The 23690-nt window shown below is 37.4% G+C and overlaps 1 protein-coding gene across 1 annotated transcript; it reads left to right on the forward strand.

The window, feature by feature from the left end:
- Positions 1 to 1671: 1671 nt before the first annotated feature.
- Positions 1672 to 2832, forward strand: LOC135201201 (uncharacterized). The gene has a single exon (XM_064230079.1). It carries the CDS (start codon positions 1672 to 1674, stop codon positions 2830 to 2832), a length of 1161 nt encoding a protein of 386 aa, XP_064086149.1.
- The last annotated feature ends 20858 nt before the right edge of the window (positions 2833 to 23690 follow it).

Raw genomic sequence — 23690 nt, forward strand, 5'->3', positions numbered from 1 at the left:
TTAAAAGATGCTGTTAAAACGCTGTTAGAAGGTGCTGTCAAAAGATGCTGTTAAAAACGTTGTTTCAATGTGCTGTTAGATATTGTTAAAACGCTGTTTGAAGGTAATGTTAAAAGTTGCTGTTAAAAGCGCTGTTTGAATGTGCTGTTAGATGCTGTTAAAACGCTGTTTGAAGGTGCTGTTAAAAACGCTGTTTAAATGTGATTTTAGATGCTGTTAAAAACGGCGTTTGAAGGTGCTGTTAAAAACGCTGTTTGAATGTGATTTTAGATGCTGTTAAAAACGGTGTTTGAAGGTGCTGTTAAAAAACTCTTGGAAGTGCTGTTAAAAGATGCTGTTAAAAATGCACGTCGAAGCGCTGTTGAAACGCTGTTTGAGAGTGCTGTTAAAACGCTGCTTGAAAGTGCTGTTAAAAACGCTGTAAGAAAATGTGGGGGTAGGGTGTAGGTGGGGTGGGGTGGGGGGCGTATGGACGTTGATCAACATTCAACCCTATTTGAAGGTGTTGCTGACTACATTTATAAAATGAATAAATAAATGACTATAATTCGATGAAACTGCATCCTAATCTCTCTCTCTCTCTCTCTCTCTCTCTCTCTCTCTCTCTCTCTCTCTCTCTCTCTCTCATGGTAATGTATTAACAGTGATCAAAGACTGATGAAAGTATCCAAAATGTATGGTTGCAAACATATATTATATATTATATATAATATATTACTATACTATATATATATATATATATACATATATATATAGATTATATATATATATATATATATATCTATATAAAAAGAGTATACCTATATAAAAAAGATATATATATATATATATTATATATATATATATATAATATATATATATAAAAAAGAGTATGGCCAGCATATTATATATATATATATATATAGATATATATATATATATATATATATATAATATATATATATACATATATGTGTGTGTGTGTGTATATAATGTATATATTTATGCGTTTGTGTGTGTGTGTGAACTAAAGAATTTCACGCTTCCTCATCAAATAAGCTTAAATTCCCCTTTTTCTTTCTTTATTCTTAATTCTTTAAAATCAATTTCTTTTGTGCTATAATCATCTGTGACTGAAATATCAAAATTTCCAGGTGACTTTTCGGTTCCTTTCCCGACGTTTATTGACTCACTTTTCAAGTCGTCTCCATTTGCAGGGTTTCTGCTGAAGCCGTCGAAGTCTTCAGGAGGAGCCTTCAGTCGCTCCAAGTCCTTCTGAAAGGAGGCTCCGCCAGGAATCTGAAAAAAAAGACGCATCGAAGCCGAAATGAGGTTCTGCGGAATCCCTGGAGCTCCAGTGGCATTTTCCAATTCTGACGTTTTGATCGGGTGGAAAGAAAGGCAACATGTTTTGCTCTTGGTAAATTTAACTTTATTGTGAAAACGCATTGGCTCTGATCCCTACCGGATCAGTGTACAAACTATATAAATGGATTCCGAAACCTCGAAATATTTATTGGTAATAACGCAGCAGCTCTTGTTCTGGGAGGGCTTCTTGGCCGCGCACATCAGTGCATTGGAGGCCACAGAGCTCTCCAGATTGCTCAAGATGCTGCTGCAACTGCCCGGATTGACGCCGAAGAAGACCTGTTCTACGCCACCGAAATTATCTGTCTCTTGAAGGAGAACTGGATGGACGCTCAGGAGGAGAACCTTTTCCTTCTGGATGAAATCGATGACGTTAATTTAAACGAAGCGGCTCTGATCTCCACGAACCAAGATTTGCTGGACCAGTTGATGGAAGAGAAGCATAACGTTGAAAAGCTTCGTAAAGATCGCGACTCTGCTGAAGAGGAGAATGAAACCTTGAAGAAGAAGCTTGCAGAGTTGGAGGAGTCATTACTCCAGAATGGAAAAGAAATAGAAAATCTACACGAGCATCTCGCAGGTAAAGAGAGAGAATGCGAGAAGAACCGAGAAAAAGTGTTAGAACTGCAGAAACAGGCAGAGGACAACGATTTCTACTGTGGGTACCTAGAGGAGAAGGTAAAGGCCCACGAAGTCGAAAGAAAGAGACTGAACCAGGTGGCCACAGAACTCAAGGAGAGATTGCGAGTCTCACAGCGAGAACCTGTCTCTGTTCTCACAAGAAATCGTGAGCTAGAGAAAAATTACAGCCATGAGACGCAGGAGAAACAAGGTGTGGAGAAGGTCCATATCAATGAAGCAAGAGTTCAGTCGCTTCCAGAAAGGTATAAAACTGAAAAGAATAAGGATAATGCTTTGGTTGAAGAAGCCAAGACGAAAGGAAACATTCTTTACAAGCTTGGACGGCTGGAAGAAGCGAGTGAATGTTTCCTCAGACTACTGGATATGGGCGACGACCTAGCAGACTACAGGCTCAGACTGGGATTGTGTCTCTTGTTGCTTGGAAGACACAGTGAAGCTATGGTCCAGCTGAAGGAATTAGATGGTCGAAATGATTTGGTTGCAGCTGCCAAAGCCCTGCAAAGGATGCAACGTTATGGGTGCCCTTACTACATCCTAGGAATTGCAGAGACAGCTGATTTGAAGGAAATAGACTGGGCCTACAGGAAGCGGGCGCTCAAGTTCGACCCTCATAGGTGCCAAGGGTCTCAAAAAGAGCAACAGCATAGGAAGGAAATCATGCAGAAGGTGAACTTTGCCAACGATCTTCTGCATGATTCTAAAGAAAGAGGAGAATACGACGCTGTCAGGGAGTTCATCAAGGCCCTGGCAGCTGAAGTTTTCCAAGATCCTCCAGAGACAAAGAGGAAGAAGAAGAAGAAACCTGGAAGGACAACAAAGAGGACGAACACCAAAGGAAACTAGGAAGAAACAACACGAGAAACAGCCCCTGATTGACAAAAATTGTGAAGGACTTTAACTTGTCACCAGTTGGTGATGTTGCATCGTGTTCCAGAGGAGCTGTGATCTTCTCGGCCCATTCGATAGCTTGATTGCAGGATGGGTGATCACTGCTGCTCCCCCCAGCAGCAACCAGCCACGGGAGGTCCCCCCACCTCCCACACACCCATCCTGCAATCAACACCATCAACTGGGCCAGGAAGATCGCAATGCCTCTGGAACATGACGCAGCATCATCAACTTGTGACCAGTCAGAATCCTTCACTTGGGCTGTTTCTTTGTAGCTGTGAAGACAAGTCTTGTGATCGTCCTTTCCATCAGGCATCCTCGGCGATTCTCTCGTCTCACTGACGGAAGAAGGAGGACAAGCTCTCAGGATGAGAGCCATCAGCTGATTGGAGGTAGGAGGATAAGCTCTCAAGAAGAGAGCCAACAGCCTTTTGGAGGAAGGAGGACCAGCTCTCAGGATGAGAGCTAACAGCTGTTTGGAGGCCAGAGGACAACCTCTTAGGATGAGAGCCAACAGCTGTTCATAGGGCCACAGGGCACCCCCTCTCCTGCCAAATGATACCCTCTGGAATAGGGAACGATACCAAATCACCTATGAGTGGAAAGCAACCTCTGGTGTGGCGTCAAAACGCTAAGTTAATGCCTTCTACTTCAGTGAATTGGGTTATGTATTGCATGTTAAATCCCATCTTTTGCATATACTGTTGTGGCAACCTCTGGCGTGGCGTAAGAACCCGTAAGTTCAATGCCAATTCTATATGCAAAACATGGGTTATGCAATGCATAATGACTCCAGTACTTGCATATACTACTGGTGGCAACTTCTGGCGTGGCGTAAAACCCAAAAAGTGAAGTTCAATGCCTTCTATATATGCAAAATATGGTTATGCAATGCATAATGGCTCCAGTACTTGCATATACTACTGTGGCAACCTCTGGCGTGGCGTAAAAACCCGTAAGTTCAATGCCTTCTATATATGCAAAATATTGGTTATGCAATGCATAATGGCTCTAGTACTTGCATATACCACTGTGGCAACCTCTGGCGTGGCTTAAACACCCGTAAGTTCAATGCCTTCTATATATGACAAAATATGGCTTATGCAATGCATAATGGTTCCAGTTAATTGCACTATACCACTGTGCAACTCTGGCGTGGCGTAAAAACCCGTAAGTTCAATGCATATATGCATGGATAGCAATGCATAATGGCTCCAGACTTGCATGCATACTACTGTGGGCAACCTCTGTTGCATATCCACTGTGCACCTCTGGCGTGGCGTAAAAACCCGTAAGTTCAATGCCTTCTATATATGCAAAATATGGGTTATGCATGCATAATGGCTCAGTACTTGCATACTGTGGCAACCTCTGGCGTGGCGTAAAAACCCGTAAGTTCAATGCCTTCTATATATGCATATATGGGTATGCAATGCATAATGGCTCCAGTACTTGCATATACTACTGTGGCAACTAATGGCGTGGCGTAAAAACCCGTAAGTTCAATGCCTTCTATATATGATATGCGGGTTATTAATGGTTAATGTCCAATGCATATGGCAATCCCAAGTCACGCTGCAATATACTACTGTGGCAACCTCTGGCGTGGCGTAAAAACCCGTAAGTTCAATGCCTTCTATATATGCAAAATATTGGGTTATGCAATGCATAATGGCTCCAGTACTTGCATACCACTGTGGCAACCTCTGGCGTGGCGTAAAAACCCGTATAGTTACTATATGCAAAAAAAATATTTGGTTGATAATGCATAATGGCTAACCAGTACTTGCATATACCACTGTGGAACGGGCCCAAGTTTGGCGTAAAAACCCGTAAGTTCAATGCCTTCTATATATGCAAAATATGGGTTATGCAATGCACAATGGCTCCAGTACTTGCATATACTACTGTGGCAACCTCTGGCGTGGCGTAAAAACCCGTAAGTTCAATGCCTTCTATATATGCAAAATATGGGTTATGCAATGCATAATGGCTCCAGTACTTGCATATACTACTGTGGCAACCTCTGGCGTGGCGTAAAAACCCGTAAGTTCAATGCCTTCTATATATGCAAAATATTGGTTATGCAATGCATAATGGCTCCAGTACATGCATATACTACTGTGGCAACCTCTGGCGTGGCGTAAAAACCCGTAAGTTCAATGCCTTCTATATATGCAAAATATGGCTTGTGCAATGCATAATGGCTCCAATACTTGCATATACTACTGTGGCAACCTCTGGCGTGGCGTAAAAGCAAGTTCAATGCCTTCTATATATGCAAAATATGGCTTATGCAATGCATAATGGCTCCAGTACTTGCATATACTACTGTGGCAACCTCTGGCGTGGCGTAAAAGCCTGTAAGTTCAATGCCTTCTATATATGCAAAATATTGGTTATGCAATGCATAATGGCTCCAGTACTTGCATATACTACTGTGGCAACCTCTGGTGTGGCGTAAAAACCCGTAAGTTCAATGCCTTCTATATATGCAAAATATGGGTTATGCAATGCATAATGGCTCCAGTACTTGCATATACTACTGTGGCAACCTCTGGCCTGGCGTAAAAACCTGTAAGTTCAATGCCTTCTATATATATGCAAAATATGGGTTATGCAATGCATAATGGCTCCAGTACTTGCATAAATACTGTGGCAACCTCTGTTAAGTGGCGTAAAAAAAACCTGTAAGTTCAATGCCTTCATATATGCAAAACATGGGTTATGCAATGCAAATGGTTTCCAGTACTTGCATATACTTACTGTGGGCAACCTCTGGCGTGGCGTAAAAACCCTTTAATTCAATGCCTTCTATATATGCCAAAAATTGGTTTCAATGCATAATGATTCCAGTACTTGCATATACTACTGTGGCAACCTCTGCGTGGCGTAAAAACCCGTAAGTTCAATGCCTTCTATATATGCAAAATATTGGTGAAATGCATAATGGCTCCAGTACTGCATATACCACTGTGGCAACCTCTGGCGTGGCTAAAACACCCGTAAGTTCAATGCTTCTATATGCAAAATACTGGTCGCAAAAACTTCTGGCGTGGCGTCGTAAAAAGTAATGTTACAAGCTAATGGCTCCAGTAATTGCATATTACTGTGGCACCCTCTGCGTGGCGTAAAAAAAACCCTATCATGGCTCATATTATGCAAAAAAATATGCAATGCATAATGGCTTCGGTACTTGCATATACTACTGCGGCAACCTCGGTTGCATATACCACTGTGGCAACCTCTGGCGTGGCGTAAAAACCCGTAAGTTCAATGCCTTCTATATATGCAAAATATGGGTTATGCAATGCATAATGGCTCCAGTACTTGTATATACCACTGTGGCAACCTCTGGCGTGGCGTAAAAACCCGTAATTTCAATGCCTTCTATATATGCAAAATATGGGTTTTGCAATGCATAATGGCTCCAGTACTTGCATATACTACTGTGGCAACCTCTGGCGTGGCGTAAAAACCTGTAAGTTCAATGCCTTCTATATATGCAAAATATGGGTTATGCAATGCATAATGGCTCCAGTACTTGCATATACTACTGTGGCAACCTCTGGTGTGGCGTAAAAACCCGTTAGTTCAATGCCTTCTATATATACAAAATATGGGTTATGCAATGCACAATGGCTCCAGTACTTGCATATACTACTGTGGCAACCTCTGGCGTGGCGTAAAAACCTGTAAGTTCAATGCCTTCTATATATGCAAAATATGGGTTATACAATGCACAATGGCTCCAGTACTTGCATATACTACTGTGGCAACCTCTGGCCTGGCGTAAAAACCCGTAAGTTCAATGCCTTCTATATATGCAAAATATTGGTTATGCAATGCGTAATGGCTCCAGTACTTGCATATACTACTGTGTCAACCTCTGGCGTGGCGTAAAAACTCGTAAGTTCAATGCCTTCTATATATGCAAAATATGGCTTATGCAATGCATAATGGCTCCAATACTTGCATATACCACTGTGGCAACCTCTGGCGTGGCGTAAAAACCGTTAAGTTCAATGCCTTCTATATAAGCAAAATATGGGTTATGCAGTGCAAAATGGCTCCAATACTTGCATATGTAAGTGTTTACATAATAAAAATATGGAATGTTAGTCCATATATATAAAAGATTGCTTGCAGGAATGTGATCAGACTAGAGACGCTAAAGATGACGTATACCATAAGTATGTAGGCTAAGATAACATGCCGTCACCTGTAGTCATTCAATTGTTTATAAACATTAGTCCAAGCTCCCTGCTTGAGACAACTACCGCCTACGTGATCTGTAGCGTGTCTCATTTGATTGTGTGTTCGTATGAAACTATGTCATTTGTAAGTATGTTCATATGTTCGAACTACTGTCTGTTCCTTCATAACTTGTAACAGAGATGGTAGACAGGCAGAACAGAGTTAGCTATCGTCATTAGAAGACCTGTACCTCTTTACCTAAGCTTTATCATGTAGAGGAATAGGATTAGCCATCATCATTGGCAGAAGCGATCAAGCTATCGTTATTAGAAGACTTGTACAATCATATCTGATCTTCAGCATGTAAAACTTCAGAAGAAATTATATCTATTTTTATACTTAGTGTTTTCTACAAGAACCTCACCGAACCATGAGTTTAACACATCGTCGTAAAGATAATACCGACTTCGTAAGTGATCTACAAAACCCCAGACACTCCATTGAAGATGGAAGTGCAATACCAACCGACTTAGCGTATAGATTATCGCTAGTCTAACATTACCTCATAGGGCGCCTTATCATACAAGCACAAGCCCTAATAATTTGGTGGCCAGCGGACCAGAAGAACTCTACAACGTCCTACGAAGAAAAAACAGAATAATAAATCATGAAGTCAACGACGACGAAAGCAGCAGATTCTTCAAGCAACCTAGTATCATCATTAGTGAGCGACTTCAGAAAACAACAAGATTCGTCAAGCAACTTAGTATCATCGTTAGTGAATAACTTCAAGAAACAAAACCGACGTGTCCTTTTCCTACGGCAACGGAAGCTTCGTCTCTCATTAGAATCATTCAAGAAAACATCGTTAGTGAGCGTTTCCGGCACTGCAAGAAACAAACCGAACGCGTCTGCAGCATCGGATTTTCAAGGGCTCGAATCATCGAAACAACGCGCACGGGGGAAACTGAAGCCAAACCAGGTCATCCGCTAAATAGAGAAGGAGGACCAAGGCCGTGTGTCGTTATCGGAACACCGTGACTTCCACAAAAGCAAGCTAAGTACAATTTTTGATTCATTTGGAGTAACTTGAGTGTTTCTTTGCAGGTCGAATTTCGTTATTCCTGTGGCTGAAGTTACGAGACATTCTTAATCTTACTTTTTTACAGAAATTATCTACATCATTGAGATTTCGCTACTGCGAGTTTTTATCTTTGAGTGTCTGTTTCCAGAAGTTCTACTGAAATATCATAATCATATACTATGTTAATTTTATCATTTTGGGTGATTATTAATCCCTTACGTAACAAATCATATTTAAAACCGTGAATATTTCGTTTACGCAGTGGACGTCTGTATTTATACAGATGCATGGATAGGGTCGTTAAGCACCGTAGTGATTAGAAAACACACAAAAACAAGTGGAACACCCGTACAAATCTAGATAAATTAGAGGTAACACTATTTCGGGTCATGACAATAAATGTTCCTTTGCAAGTCCCGATCGCAGTTTTAGCCTTGAGTTTTTTGAGTTATATAAAATATCGAACCTCAATGACTCAACTTAACTTTAAAAATATGGCTGGATTGCAAGGAATAACATGTCTGTAAAAAACTTTCATCAGGCTAAATGCGCTGACCAGGATCCCTCACTATTTCAAATTTTAGCAAAGAATGAAGTACAAACAGTTAATATGGAATGCAGTAGTGATAACTTGTCTTATTAGTAATCGCTCAGTTCCTAATAGTTCGTCATTCATTGCTTTATACGTAACCAGCAACATAATGCTAAAAACACACAATATGTTGCCGATGGTAATAAAGAGAAGGATCCTAATTATTACAAAAAGAAATAGAAACAGTAGCCCGTTCAGAATCAAACAAGCAAACTCGGTGACTGTGTCACCTAGTCAAGCGGTCAAGGTCAGTCAAAAAACTGCCGAAGTGTTCAAAGCAAAGCAAATTCCACACAATAAGCGACTCTAGCAGAGTGGGGAAAAAGCGATGTTGGATCATACTCCCAAATACCTTTTTAAAATTAAAAAGGAATTTCCCTATGCATCACACGACCGTTTATAAAGTAATCAGAGCAGGTTTTCGTTTTTTTTTTTTTTTTAATACATAAGTTATTATAAGTAGTGTTGGATAAAGCCCGACTGTACGCGCCGTAAAAATTAGAATATCTTGATTTATTTCATTAGTACACGTATTATCCTGTATTTACGGACTCACCGTCTGTTGTTCGAACTTCCCTAATGAGAAGTCCGGATAAGCGAGCGCTTACAGATACCTCTATAGTTATAAAAAACATTGATCTGTATCTAGTGTAATTGTAAGATCCATCTAGGGGTATACAAAATATTATCTTACATCCTGCAAAATAAGGCGTGTTATCAAAGGGAAATCCTATAAACCTTCAAACATATTAAATCCGTTGAACAAAAATGAGACAGTTAATCAAATAATAACTTATATAAAGGAACTATGCATTTGTCTCATAAATCGTAAACATTGTTCAAATGACCCAACAGAATTCTCCCACAACCGCAGTCGCACTTTGCACGCAAAATCTCGAGAAGCATGCACCCTCGAAAGTCTTAGTGCGTGTAAAAAGACTTTGCTGGGAAATGAAATTTTAATCCTTCCCGACACTCTGAAATATAACTATTTCCGCGAACAAAGCCCTAAAAGTATACATATCGTGGATACGGAAGCTATAAATATCGCATTTTTTATTGTTGCTAATTTTTAATCACGCCCAACCAGTCGTGGATGAATCTCTCTGATAATCTATCTAAAGTAATATCCGTAAAGTCATTCAAGCAGAGGTGATTCAGCAGAAATTTTTTTATCTTTTACCTGAATACCAGGAAGTTTCTCCACTGGCGAGTGATCTCTGGAAAAAACGGATGTAATTTAACACAAAACACGGTTTAAGGACAAACATAAAGCTATTTACGTACCTTCGTATAGATTCTCAATGAAATTTCAAAATAGAGATAAATGACGAAGTTGAAAAATGTTAGTAATAGGAGTCATTAGGAAATCAAATAAGCCCATATAATTTTTCCTCAAACGTCATGCCATACAAGATCGGACTTGGCGTATCTGCGTAGATTTCTGTCGCTTAAACAAGGAAACGAGTTCCGAAGTTTCCAGTGCGGATGTACCGACGACATCTTATCTCTGTTAGGTTAGAATAAATTTTTTTCACCAACTTGGACTTACTTAAAGGCTTTTACCTGATACCATTACCTAAGTGATTGTACCTCATATACCGTTTTCAGCACACTCAGGGGACATTATCAATTTTTACATATGCCTCTGGCTTACGTTGCGCCCCAATTACAATATAGTGTTTGGAGACTTTTAGGGGATAACCTACATGCCTATATGGATGATCTTGTAATCTTTTCTAATACCTTAGAAGTACATTCACATAAACTAGAGCTAGTGCTACAGAGACAAAGACAAATAATCTCAGAGTAAAATATCTAAACGTGAGTTTTAAAAAACCGAACATGTTTATCTAGGTTTTATGTGTCTAGTCAAGGTCTTAAAGTAATCCATGGTAAGGTGTCGGCTATTCATAACTTTCCGGTACTTATTAACGTAAAAGGGGATACAGCACTTTTGCGCTGTAGTGGGTATTACAATCGTATGCAAATATATAATTCTTCAATCATGACAGCTCCTTTAACAGATCTTACGAAGAAGAGCGTAGATTTATTATGGTCTAAAAAGCATAAACAGGCGTTCGATATCTTAAAAGCGGAATAATGCAGCTTACCTAACTTAAAAATCCCTGATTTAAATAAGGAATTTTTTTTTTTATTGCAACAGACGCCTCAGACCAAGGGGTAAGAGGGATACTACTTCAGTAATATGATAAACAGTTCTTTCCTATAGCTTTTTATTCACGTAAACTAAAGCCCTCTGAAAGTAAATATGCAGTAATAGGCAAGGAAGGGCTAGGTATCTTTAACACTAGTACATTTTAAGTTCATAATCTATGGCTATCCTGATAAAGTCCTTACTGAACATGAGTCCTTTACCGAGTTTTTCAAAGGCTTTAATCACAGTCCAAAGGAACTCGGTGACAAATGATCATTCAGGTCTTTGGAGCCAAGATAAGATATCTACCTGGGAAAGCAATTATCATAGCTGATGCATTATCCCGCAATCCCGCACCATACTGCAAAGAACCATTAATTAGACTAAAAGATATAGAAACATCCGTGCCTATTGTTAAAACCGTATCTAAACAAGAAAATTCCTTAACCCAAGAGATCGCGAGCATTGAATATCTGGGTCGGAGCGCAGAACTGTTACAAACTGAACAAAGCAAGCGTCAACAGACATAACTCAAACAATAAACACTTCGAACGGAAACAGAGTCAGCAGCAATAAACACCAAACAATAAACACTTCGAAACGGAAACAGGGTCAGTGGCTAGGCAAAAACAATAAACACTTCGAGCAGAAACCCTAAAGCAAAAGTATATTTATAGTATGTGTATCAGAATAATGTAATCAAATGTAATGTTATATGTAGGTCTGTGACGAGGAAAACCCGAAGAACACAGCAGATGACTAACGACCAGGTAGTAGTAATAATCTCTTTCATACCAATCGTCATAAACTGGTTGCATTCCGTCATCCAGGTTTCCCTACTATGTCACAGAAAGCCAAATCACTGTTTTACTGGCCTACAATGCTTACAGATATAAAAAGCACATAACTGATTGTAACACGTGTCATGAAGACAAGGGACACACTAAGACACCTGTCAGTTTAAGGGCCTATCCTGTGCCAAATCAATCCTTGAAAGAATATACGTAGAATTATTAACAGAATTACGAGTCTGACAGAGGGAATAAACACTTCTTAGTGTTAATAGTTCCTTGACACGTTATATAGAATTAATAGCACTAAAAACAAACACCGCAATTGAGTGCGTTACGAATATTTATGAGTGCTAAATCAGTAAACATGGAATTCAACACATAATAATCTGTGACTCGGGTGGTGTAAATCAATAATAATCTCCTTAACACGTTGTGTGAATTCCTTTCCATTAAGAAAACCAATAATATTTTATCACCCAGAGTCAATCGGTTTGGTAGAATAACGGATAATTAAATAGGAAGTGTCAATGTCTTACGAGTTACAACTCGTGATGTTGGATCCGAACTGGATTATAGCGGTTCTCGCGGTTTAAATACCTTTATCATTTATATCTTGTATCTATAGAATTGATGCCGCAAGTAGCCTTATACGGTACGCCGCTAGAACACTTTTCCACATATTCAAGCCAACCATTAATTTATCAAATATATATAAAAAAATATATAAATAAATAAATATAAAAAAAAAATAAAATAAATATGGATACAAGTGGAGTCAATATAATACACTCCGTAAGAAGTCGGAAGGGTTACAAATTATAATAAAAAAGGAATCACGATAAAATCAATAAGCAAAACGTAACCATAGATAATTAAATATCCAAATATATATGCGTAAAGATTTGAACTCTAACTTAACGCTTTAGTAAGGACAAATAAGCTAAAAGTTCAAACACATATCAAAACCTACTGACATATTGTCTGTCCCGGTGATTATATTTCGTAGTCAATGAAAAAAAAAAATTAAATAAATAAATAAATAAATAAAATAATAAATAAATAAAAAAATAAAATAAAAGAGATTTTAAAGTCAGGAAGTCTAGAAGTGAAAATGTTATCTATGAAATAATCCTATATGAATCTTATACAGGGCTAATAAGATATATTAGAATTTGTATGGAACCTTTTTTCATTAGTTTCAATAAGGAATATTTAATTTAACATAATCATGCAGTTTTCCAACATGAAACTAATATATTGTTCAATTTTGGTACTGTTTTTTTCAGACATTCTTCTCATGTGGGTCGAGTATTAAAAAAAACAAAAAATTTATCCTAAAGTCATATCTCTTACAGCAAGTAACGTAACTCTTAAGCTGGTGACGACGTCATCAGTTCTAGAAGGTCTGTCGCGTTTGCCGTATCAGCAGTGATTCCTTTAACCTCAAATATCTGCTTGCACAGGCTTCATCTTGCGCTTGCAAAGCAGATTGACTGGAGAAAGGAATGCTTAGTTCATGAACTTCACATGTGGTTCATAGGTCACATGACAGGCCACATAACATATTCTTATCCGTGTGTGTAATGCAATTAGTTAAGGACTTGCAATCATTTTAAAATTAATGAACAAAATAAGCAAATAGAATTTCTAATAACAACAAAATGAATTAATTTTTTTTTCTGAACCTTATAGACATTTAGAAGTATCAAGATATGTATATATGAAATATTTACTTGCAACATTAGCCTATTACAATTCAAGTAAAACATTCATGGGAAAATGTCACATTTTCTTGAAAAACCCAAAGTTTATTTAGAAATTAGTTACATCGTGGGTTTTTTCGTTGCATCTCCTACCTATTAATAATGTTTTAAAAGTTAACCTCAGAGGATGCGCACGAGAAAATTGAATATGAAACTTTTGTTAGGGCACATAGAATCATGATTAATATTCTCTTTGACTCTTATGTTGCCTGGCAATCTTACAAATAGCTCCGTTTTCCACTTCTTTGTCTAGTAATTTACTACCAGTAATATCGAATTTTCTTTGGGATTTGTATTGATATCTGTTTATTTGTTATAATTATGGATATTTTTACAGTCATCATAGACCTGGATAGGTTCACTCATTGTTAATGCCATGGATAAAAAAGTTTGTACAGCGGACTCTTTTGAATTCCAAAATATCAGTGAATTCATGTGGGTTAAGTCTGGTCTAAATGGCTCTCTTCCCTCCCCTGTATTTGGATGTCGTTTGAATTTACTTTGCCCTTGTGACAAGTATAATTTCACTTGCAGGCTGATTAATGGAACCTGGTTACAGTATCCTGCAGTACGAGAGTTTCACATCGCAACTTCAAAAAAATCGTTCGTCGCAGCGGACGACTACAGTCAAGTAACAACCGCCTACAATGTGAAAGGAATTTCATGGACTTCTTCGACCGACACCGTATCTCGTCGTTAATCTCGTTTTCATGCGGAACGCTCCAGCGGCTGTCGGAATTCGACTACAAAAGGGACATACTTCCGACAATTACGACCCGAAGGATATTCAACTCTACTTTGCTGGCGAAGGACTCGTGCTGGGATGTTTTTTTATTCATCGCGAACGTAATCGTGTAGCTTAGGATGCAGAGAATAAGTATGAGCGCAAAAATAGAACGTTGGACCCGCCCAGGCAAATTTTCCCCTTGTTTTAACCATTGAAAAAGGCCGTTTCATTTGGCTAAAGGTGGTTGTCTGGAACTGTGTAATGGACGAAAAGTGGTTCGAAAGCTAGTTAAAAGTGAAGTAGTATAACCTCGGTCATGTATCCTATATATATAAAGTATCAGGTATCCTATATATAATTGATCATAAAATACAAAGAGTCGAAATATATCTTTGCGTGTACGCAATAGGAATCTCTTATATAAATGATCATAAATAACAGAATCTAAATATATCTTTGCGTGTACGCAATAGGAATCTATTTAAAGTGCACATATATTAATCATAATTATATGAAGCCACCATATACATATGTATAAACAAATCAGGTAGCCTCTAATCAATATGTTACCTTTTATCTTACCAATATCTGCAGTTATTTATGATTAGTATATGAATTACTAATCAGATATATAACAGTTAGCATAAAAATCAACGAATCAATCAGCATAAACATTAATAATTTTATCAATTCATATATGAAATTTTTTATCAGTTAAAATATGATTTTTATCATGTTAATCTTCATTCTATGCAATTATCAGAGTACATTAGTATTTTCTGTAGCATAAGTATCTTAATGAAATGAAGTGAAAAACTGTATCATTATATATCATGTGATCACTATTATTTACCAATATCATTGTTTTCTATTTTATTACTTGAATCAATTCATGTACACCATGAATTTTATTTGCTTATATTATATATATATATATATATATATATATATATATATATATATATATATATTTTCACATAGTGTCTGTATCACACTCCTATAAGTCAAATGCAAGTCAAGCTTGAGTAATATTCAGTGGTTGGTTTTGGTAGCTGACCGAGCTAATGTAAGTGTTTACATAATAAAAATATGGAATGAGTCCATATATTATAAAAAGATTGCTTGCAGGAATGTGATCAGACTAGAGACGCTAAAGATGACGTATACCATAAGTATGTAGGCTAAGATAACATGCCGTCACCTGTAGTCATTCAATTGTTTATAAACATTAGTCCAAGCTCCTGCTTGAGACAACTACCGCCTACGTGATCTGTAGCGTGTCTCATTTGATTGTGTGTTCGTATGAAACTATGTCATTTGTAAGATATTCAGTTCATGTTCGAACTACTGTCTGTTCCTTCATAACTTGTAACAGAGATGGTAGACAGGCAGAACAGAGTTAGCTATCGTCATTAGAAGACCTGTACCTCTTTACCTAAGCTTTATCATGTAGAGGAATAGGATTAGCCATCGTCATTGGCAGAAGCGATCAAGCTATCGTTATTAGAAGACTTGTACAATCATATCTGATCTTCAGCATGTAAAACTTCAGAAGAAATTATATCTATTTTTATACTTAGTGTTTTCTACAAGAACCTCACCGAACCATGAGTTTAACACATCGTCGTAAAGATAATACCGACTTCGTAAGTGATCTACAAAACCCCAGACACTCCATTGAAGATGGAAGTGCAATACCAACCGACTTAGCGTATAGATTATCGCTAGTCTAACATTACCTCATAGGGCGCCTTATCATACAAGGCACAAGCCCTAATACATATACCACTGTGGCAACCTCTGCATAATGGCTCAAATACTTGCATATACCACTGTGGCAACCTCTGGCATGGCGTAAAAGCCTGTAAGTTCAATGTCTTTCCCTCCCCGTCTTCTATTATTTCCCTCCTCTTCCCCCCCGCCCCTATATTATGCAAAATATGGGTTATGTAATGCATAATGGCTCCAATACTTGCATATACCACTGTGGCAACCTCTGGCGTGGCGTAAAAACCCTAAGTTCAATTCCTCAGGCAGTATGTGCAAAATATTGGATCCCAGTGTGGCATGGGGGAAGATTCCATCTCTCTTGGCTAGCTGGTGCAGCAGAGAAATGGGGAAGGGTCCATCCCAGACTAAAATAAACCACCATTTCTATGACGCTACATTGGCCAGGATGCCCCAGGGGTGAGATCGCTTGCGATCGCTAAAGGCCCACATATACTTATATGTATGTATGTATGTATGTGAAAATATATATATATATATATATACTATATATTATATATATATATTATGTACTATATATATATATATATATATATATATATATATATAAGTATGTGTATATATATATATATATATATATATATATATATATACAGTGTATTCACGTACAAATACACAGCTAGGCAGCCGTTTTTAGTTCACACTTACGCACACATACATACACACACACACACACACACGCACTCACTCAGACAGACAGACAGACAGGACAGACAGACATATAACCACAACCACGCACATCACCCACCGCTGCTCTTCAGCAAAACGGAACAGAAAGAATGAGGAGGAGACTCTTTTAATAGTAGTGGAAGTGTGGCAGCTTTAATCAAACATTGTGTATTAAACAAGCTTTCACTAGGAATTTTATGTCTTATATATTTATATATATATATATATATATATATATATATATATATATATTATATATATATATATGAGAGAGAGAGGAGAGAGAGAGAGAGAGAGAGACGGGGGAGGGGGGGGTTGCTCCTTGCGATTCAGTTACCGTGGGGTCAAAAACGAATTCTGACCAAAAATGCAATTAACACACGGAACATTAAAAGACGATAAATAAGTAAAAAAAAAAAATGGTAGAAACAGACGAAAAAAAATGGAAGGAGAAAGAGCGAACCGACGACCCTTTCCGACATATATAACGTGAAAAGGGCGTGACGTTTCTTTCAGAAATCTTCGAGTCTCGAGCAAAAAATCAAAAGACAACAACAAAAATGTCAAACGGTATTTTTCTAATGCCCCCACAAACGATGGTTCGCGGATGTCGAATGAACTCCCGTAGGAACCCCCCCCCCCAATAAAAAAAAAACTAGAAAAGGATTCCTTTCAAAGATGGGGTTACCTTCTTCTTTTTTCTTTTTTAATTGGTAACACAGATTTACTTGGTAACGGTAACGTTTCTACAGCAAATAAAAAAAGGAAAAAAATAGAGATTTTTATGACGAAAATGGAAGAAAATAAAAAGCAAAATATGTATTCAATAAAAGTCATTCTCTTTGAACACATTTTTATTTCAGCTTTCCCTTGAGGACATTCTCATTCTGATGCAAACGTCTCACACAACCTGATTGCTGCAGCTCTTGTTAACAGCAATAACAAAGATTGAAAAAGAAACCTACAAAATTACTGTGTGTAACGTGTTTACTTATAAGTATTTACATTTTATTTGACTCGACACTCGAGTACTTCCAAGCCCTATCTGTGTCCCTTTTTCAAGAGATGCGTAGGTTGTCAGCCTGGGTCAAGGCCCAACAGTGCTGGGCCTTGACCCAGGCTGACAACCTATATATACGCATCTCTTGAATAAGGGCCACAGATATATAGGGCCTGGAAGAATACGAGTGTTGAGTAAAATAAAATGTAAATACTTATAAACACGTTATACACAGTAATTTTGTAGGTTTCTTTTTCAATCTTCAGAAGAAAACTGAAAGACGTTTTTGTTTTAATAATAACAAAATCGTTTAAAATGACAGTTTCATTTTTCAGAGCAGAATATCTTTTCTGGCCATCTTCCATACATTTCACTTCAACAGATAGCTTCCTCTCTGCTCTTCAGAAGCTGAGCGACAAGAGTAATTGTTTATTATTATTCATATGGCCTATGCCACTCCGTCAAGTGTCACAGGTCTCTTTATTTATTTTCTTATATATAAAAGTGACTGCGATGAACGTTGATGCTCACAAGCTTAAAAGACGTGACAACGTTAGTTTGATTTTTATGACCCGGCGGTAAATATCCACAGCCGATGTTTGAAGCTAATCGTGCCTGGTGGAAGCGCACAGTACTTAGCCCCTCAAGAGGTTACAGTTCAAAAACACAGCATATCAGACACAAGACAGAAGCGTCAGTAATAATGACTGCAACTATTACCGTCGGCTCGAAAACCATTATAATAAACAATGATCATTACCCTTATCTTTAAAAACATAATTCTATTCAATTTCAAGGCGTTGGACGAGTGGTTTTCGCGCTCGGGTACCAATCCGGTGGTCCGAAGTTCGATTCTCGGTTCGGCCAACGCAAAATCAGAGGAATTGATTTCTGGTGATAGAAATTAATTTCTTGATATAATGTGGTTCGGATCTCACAATAAGCTGTAGGTCCCGTTACTAGGTGACAAATTGGTTCCTAGCCACGTAAAAATATCTAATCCTTCGGGCCAGCCCTAGGAGAGCTGTTAATCAGCTCAGTGGTCTAGTAAAACTAAGATATACTTGGTAAGGCAAAACAATGGAATAATCTTGCCCCATAAAGAGAAAAAATAATACAGACTCATGTGAAATTTAAGTAATGTGACAGATCCACCACAGGATACTACGAACTGTTAAAAAATTATAGTTGATTCCTGATCAAGGCATGATTTCATGGCGATATATCTCCATAAATACTTCTAAATTCATAATGGGGAAAAAGTAAAGAACTAGAATTAATGTTTCTTACTTGTAAAAACTAACCATTAAAGTAGTGTTCTTTAAGATCCACAATAATATACTAATGGTAGAAGTATTTAGTAACATTTTATGAAGCTTTTACATAGTTTAATAAGATTTTAACACCGCTACCATTAATATATTATTGTGGACCTTAAAGTACATTGCTTGTGCCCTCGTAATTGAGATTTCTACCCACTAAAGTAACGCTGTACTTCGAGACGTCAAAGGTACTCAGAAAAATGGCAAACTATCAATTCACATTCTTGCCATCAAGACTCACGTGTTCAAGCGATAAGCCAAAAAGTCAGGAGGCATAAGTTCATTCTCTCTGTTACAATGAGCCCTTCTAGCTTTCAAGAAGTAAATGCTCCTCTACAAGAATTATCGCCATTCCTCTCACGGGTATCAGCTGTGAAAAGTGAAAAGTACTTCTAAAATTACTAGTCATTTGTAAAACATGTACACCTGAAAATGAATTTTACAAATTAAAATAACTAAAACGACTATCATTAACCAATTACAATCACTAAAACGACTATCATTAAGAACGCCTAAACTTTGATAAGCCAAAGAATATCTCCAGTTTAATCTGCTAGTTATTTAACAATGTATAATTATACGCATGAAAAAATACACAAATGAAGAGAAATTTGTTTAGGGGGAACCAACTTTAATGTAAAAAAAAATGCGGATATTCATGCTCCTAGATAGGTATATGATTCCTAAATATAAGAGCAAAAACAAATAATTCGATATGAATATAAAAGGTCCAAACTTAAATACGTCAACGTTTTTCGTCTTTTTTTTATCGGCTGGTTAACGAAACTATAAAAACATGAAAGTATCTACGGAACAATTTGGGTAAGCATCTCACTCAACCAATTATTTCAATATGCCCATTACGTACGACAATTTTTGAGGTATACAAATAACATGCAGCATGATTCCAGTGAATATTTGTTTGGCTACTCCTTACAGACTCACACATGACATTAGTTTTCGCTCTTGAACGACCAAGGATTAAATACTTTGTCTTTCAAATAAAAAAAAACTCTTAAACACAGGTAAGTCCTTGTATCCATGAAAGCTTATGAACAAGCACCTTCAACAGATGAAAGAGATGTTAATTTTACTAGATTTTTAATTATATAAACACAAGTGTCTCTCTCTCTCTCTCTCGCTATATATATATATATATATGTATGTGTGTGTGTGTATGTGTGTGTGTGTGTGTGTGTGTGTGTGTGTGTGTGTACATGACCAGTATTTCGTGATGGTCACCATACATAAAGCACACCAGATCCTGTACAGCAAGCCAACTACTGAATCTAAGATAAGAATATATTGAAAGTTTGAAGGTGAACTATACATACATATACATAGAGAGAGAGAGAGAGAGAGAGAGATAGAGAGAGAGAGAGAGAGAGAGAATTTTAAAGTATAGGAAAGGTCGTGGAAAAGAAACCCATGGATGGGATAACCCAAGTACTGCAGGAATCCTATATCCTTGTATATATATATATATATATATATATATATATATATATATATATATATATATATATGTATGTATGTATGTATATATATATATATATATATATATATATATATGTATATATATATATATATATTATATTATATATATATATATATATACATATATCATTTGACATCCAAACCTGATATTAGTAACATTTTAACATATACGTAATTAAGGGACAAATATTACAGCACCATATTATAAAGGATACACAATAGATAGAAAAATAACCATTTATTATAAAATATGTATCAGTATTTAGTCCATCCACCATCGTTGGCGATGATATCTTGTAGTCTACTGGGGACGGAGGCTACATAATTGCAGACGATTTGTTGATTTTTTCTGAATATCTCCCATTTGGACATGGTGTGCTGGAGGAGCTGCCTTGATGATCGCTCTTGGCCTTGGATCCAAGAGTTGACGATGATCCCCCAGCAATATTCCAAGGGATTCATATCACACCCCTTACTTGGCCAGTCCAGCAGGCCAATGTCTCGTTGCTCCTCAAATCATCGCCTAACTATCCTGGCTGTGTGAATGGGACAGTTGTCCTGCAAAACAAACGTCACATATATAGTATATATTAATTATTTTTTACAAGAGGCGTCAAATTTTGAAGGGTGAGCTGGATATAATCATTAATTTAAGGTTCTGCCTGTTTCTCCCTGTTTAGATCTCTCCTTCTCCTGGTTTGAAAAGCTGAGAGATATTCCACCATCGACCCCTCCCAAAGAGCTCGAAGCCATAAGCCACGTGCAGTTGAAGTCTATCGTGGAGAGGAAGAAGGTGGAATTTCGCTTAGCTTTTCAAACAAGGAGGAAGGAGAGATTTGAATTGGGAGACGGAACCTTACGTTATAGATTATGTCCAGCTCACCCTTCCGACAAATGACACCTCATATGAGATATATATTTATATATATATATATACTATATATATATATATATATATATATATATATATATATATATATATATATATATATAAATCACCATAACGTGACTGGAATATCTTGAAGTAATAAGAGTCCACACTTATGTAAAATGTGTATTAAAAATAAATAAAAGACGGGAGCTTTCGTCTACTTGATCAGTAGCCCTCGTAAGCCGTACTGATTTTTACTTTTCAAAAATATACAAAAATGTTACGAAGGACAGGTAGGACTCTGGAACCGTCTCCAAGGGGGATAGCAACCAAAACGAACTATCTCATTCATGTTATTCCCTCGTTCAAATGTCTGGCCAAAAGACGAGCCGATCGTCGTGGTTGAACTACCTCTTCTGGAGACGGTTCCAGAGTCCTGCCTGTCCTTCGTAACTTTTTTGTATATTTTTTGAAAAGGAAAAATCAGTACGGCTGATGAGGTCTACTCATCAAAAAGACGAAAGCTCCCGTCTTTTATGTATTTTTAATATACATTTTACATAAGTGTGGACTTTTACTACCTCAAGATATTCCAGTCACGTTATGGTGATATATATATATATATATATATATATATATATATATATATATATATATATATATATATATATATATATATATCTCATATGAGGTGTCATTTGTCGGAAGGGTGAGCTGGACATAATCTATAACGTAAGGTTCCGTCTCCCAGTTCATATCTCTCCTTCCTCCTTGTTTGAAAAGCTAAGCGAAATTCCACCTTCTTCCTCTCCACGGTAGACTTCAACTGCACGAAGCTTATGGCTTCGAGTTTTTTGGGAGGGGCCGAAGGTGGAATATCTCTCAGCTTTTCAAAACAGGAGAAAGGAGAGATCTAAACAGAGAGAAACAGGCAGAACCTTAAATTTCAGGACTACTGTCCCATTCACACAGCCAGGATATTTAGGCGATGGTTTGAGGAGCAACGAGACATTGGCCTGCTGGACTGGCCAAGTAAGGGGTGTGATATGAATCCCTTGGAAAATTGCTGGGGGACCATCGTCAACTCTTGGATCCCAGGCCAAGAGCGATCATCAAGGCAGCTCCTCCAGCACACCATGTCCGAATGGGATATTCAGAAAAAATCAACAAAACGTCTACACTCATGTAGCTTCCGTCCCGAGTAGACTACAAGATGCCATCGCCAACGATGGTGGATGGACTAAATACTGATACATATTTTATAATAAATGGTTATTTTTCAATCTATTGTGTATCCTTATTAATAAGGCGCTGTAATATTTGTCCCTTAATTACATATACGTTAAAATGTTACTAATATCAGGTTTGGACGTCAGATGATATATATATATATATATATATATATATATATATATATATATATATATATATATATATATCTATATATATATATATATATATTATATAAGGATATAATCTCATTATTAATTGATACATTCTTAACGTTGGAAATAACATCTGCAGAACGAACACAAACAAACAAAAACGCACATGGTTGCCATCGATAAATGCAGACGTATGCCGAGCAGTTAAAATCATGCACAAAAATACGATTATTTGATCCAATAATTGTCGGTTGTGACCAAACAAACGTCCAACCATAAGGAAGAATCGACTCCCTTAATAACCCCTATGACAAGTCGAGACCTATGCCTCCAATATACTTAAGAGGGTAATGGCGCCCCTTCTGACACCAGCCACACTCTCAGCTCTATTACACTGTGTCTCCTTTCTGTCTGCCTCCTTCTTGCTGTTGTCCTCTCTCTTATAACTGTCTCTTTGTTTCTCCTCCTTCAATGTCTTCTAGGCCTATGGAGGTCTTTCTCTCCTCAACTTATGCCTTACATGATCTGATGTTAGTTGTCTTTGTAATAATAAGAATTTGGAATGCGGCTGTTGATATTACAATTATAATCAAAGAGTAGTAGGTATGCTGTTATTTGATAGATAAGGCTTTTATTGGTAGAAAGCTAAGTTAATTCTTCTGTCGGTAATAGCAAGTAAAAATATTATTACGACAAAAGTTGAACAGACGGGTTTTCTCGCCTCCATGATGAGAAAATAAACCTACAGAATAGATTCAGTTATATTATTTTCCTTAAAGGAGAAATTAGAGAGGGGGAGCAGAAGTTATAAATGTGTGCTTGAAAGGGTGGAAGTGGAGGATAGAGGGAAAAATGTTGAGGGAAGACGTGTGGAGGGCGGTGGCCACGGTGGAGGGGCGGGTTTCATCGTGCGTCTGGAGGCACAGTTCCAGTGTTACCAGATCACATCCAGCCCTTGTGGCTGAA

This window comes from Macrobrachium nipponense, chromosome 28, assembly GCF_015104395.2.
Source record: "Macrobrachium nipponense isolate FS-2020 chromosome 28, ASM1510439v2, whole genome shotgun sequence".
Classification (NCBI taxonomy): domain Eukaryota; kingdom Metazoa; phylum Arthropoda; class Malacostraca; order Decapoda; family Palaemonidae; genus Macrobrachium; species Macrobrachium nipponense.

Bases quoted from the DNA above. Each gene is read 5' to 3' on its own strand.
- LOC135201201 (XM_064230079.1), top strand. From the start codon at position 1,672: ATGGACGCTCAGGAGGAGAACCTTTTCCTTCTGGATGAAATCGATGAC.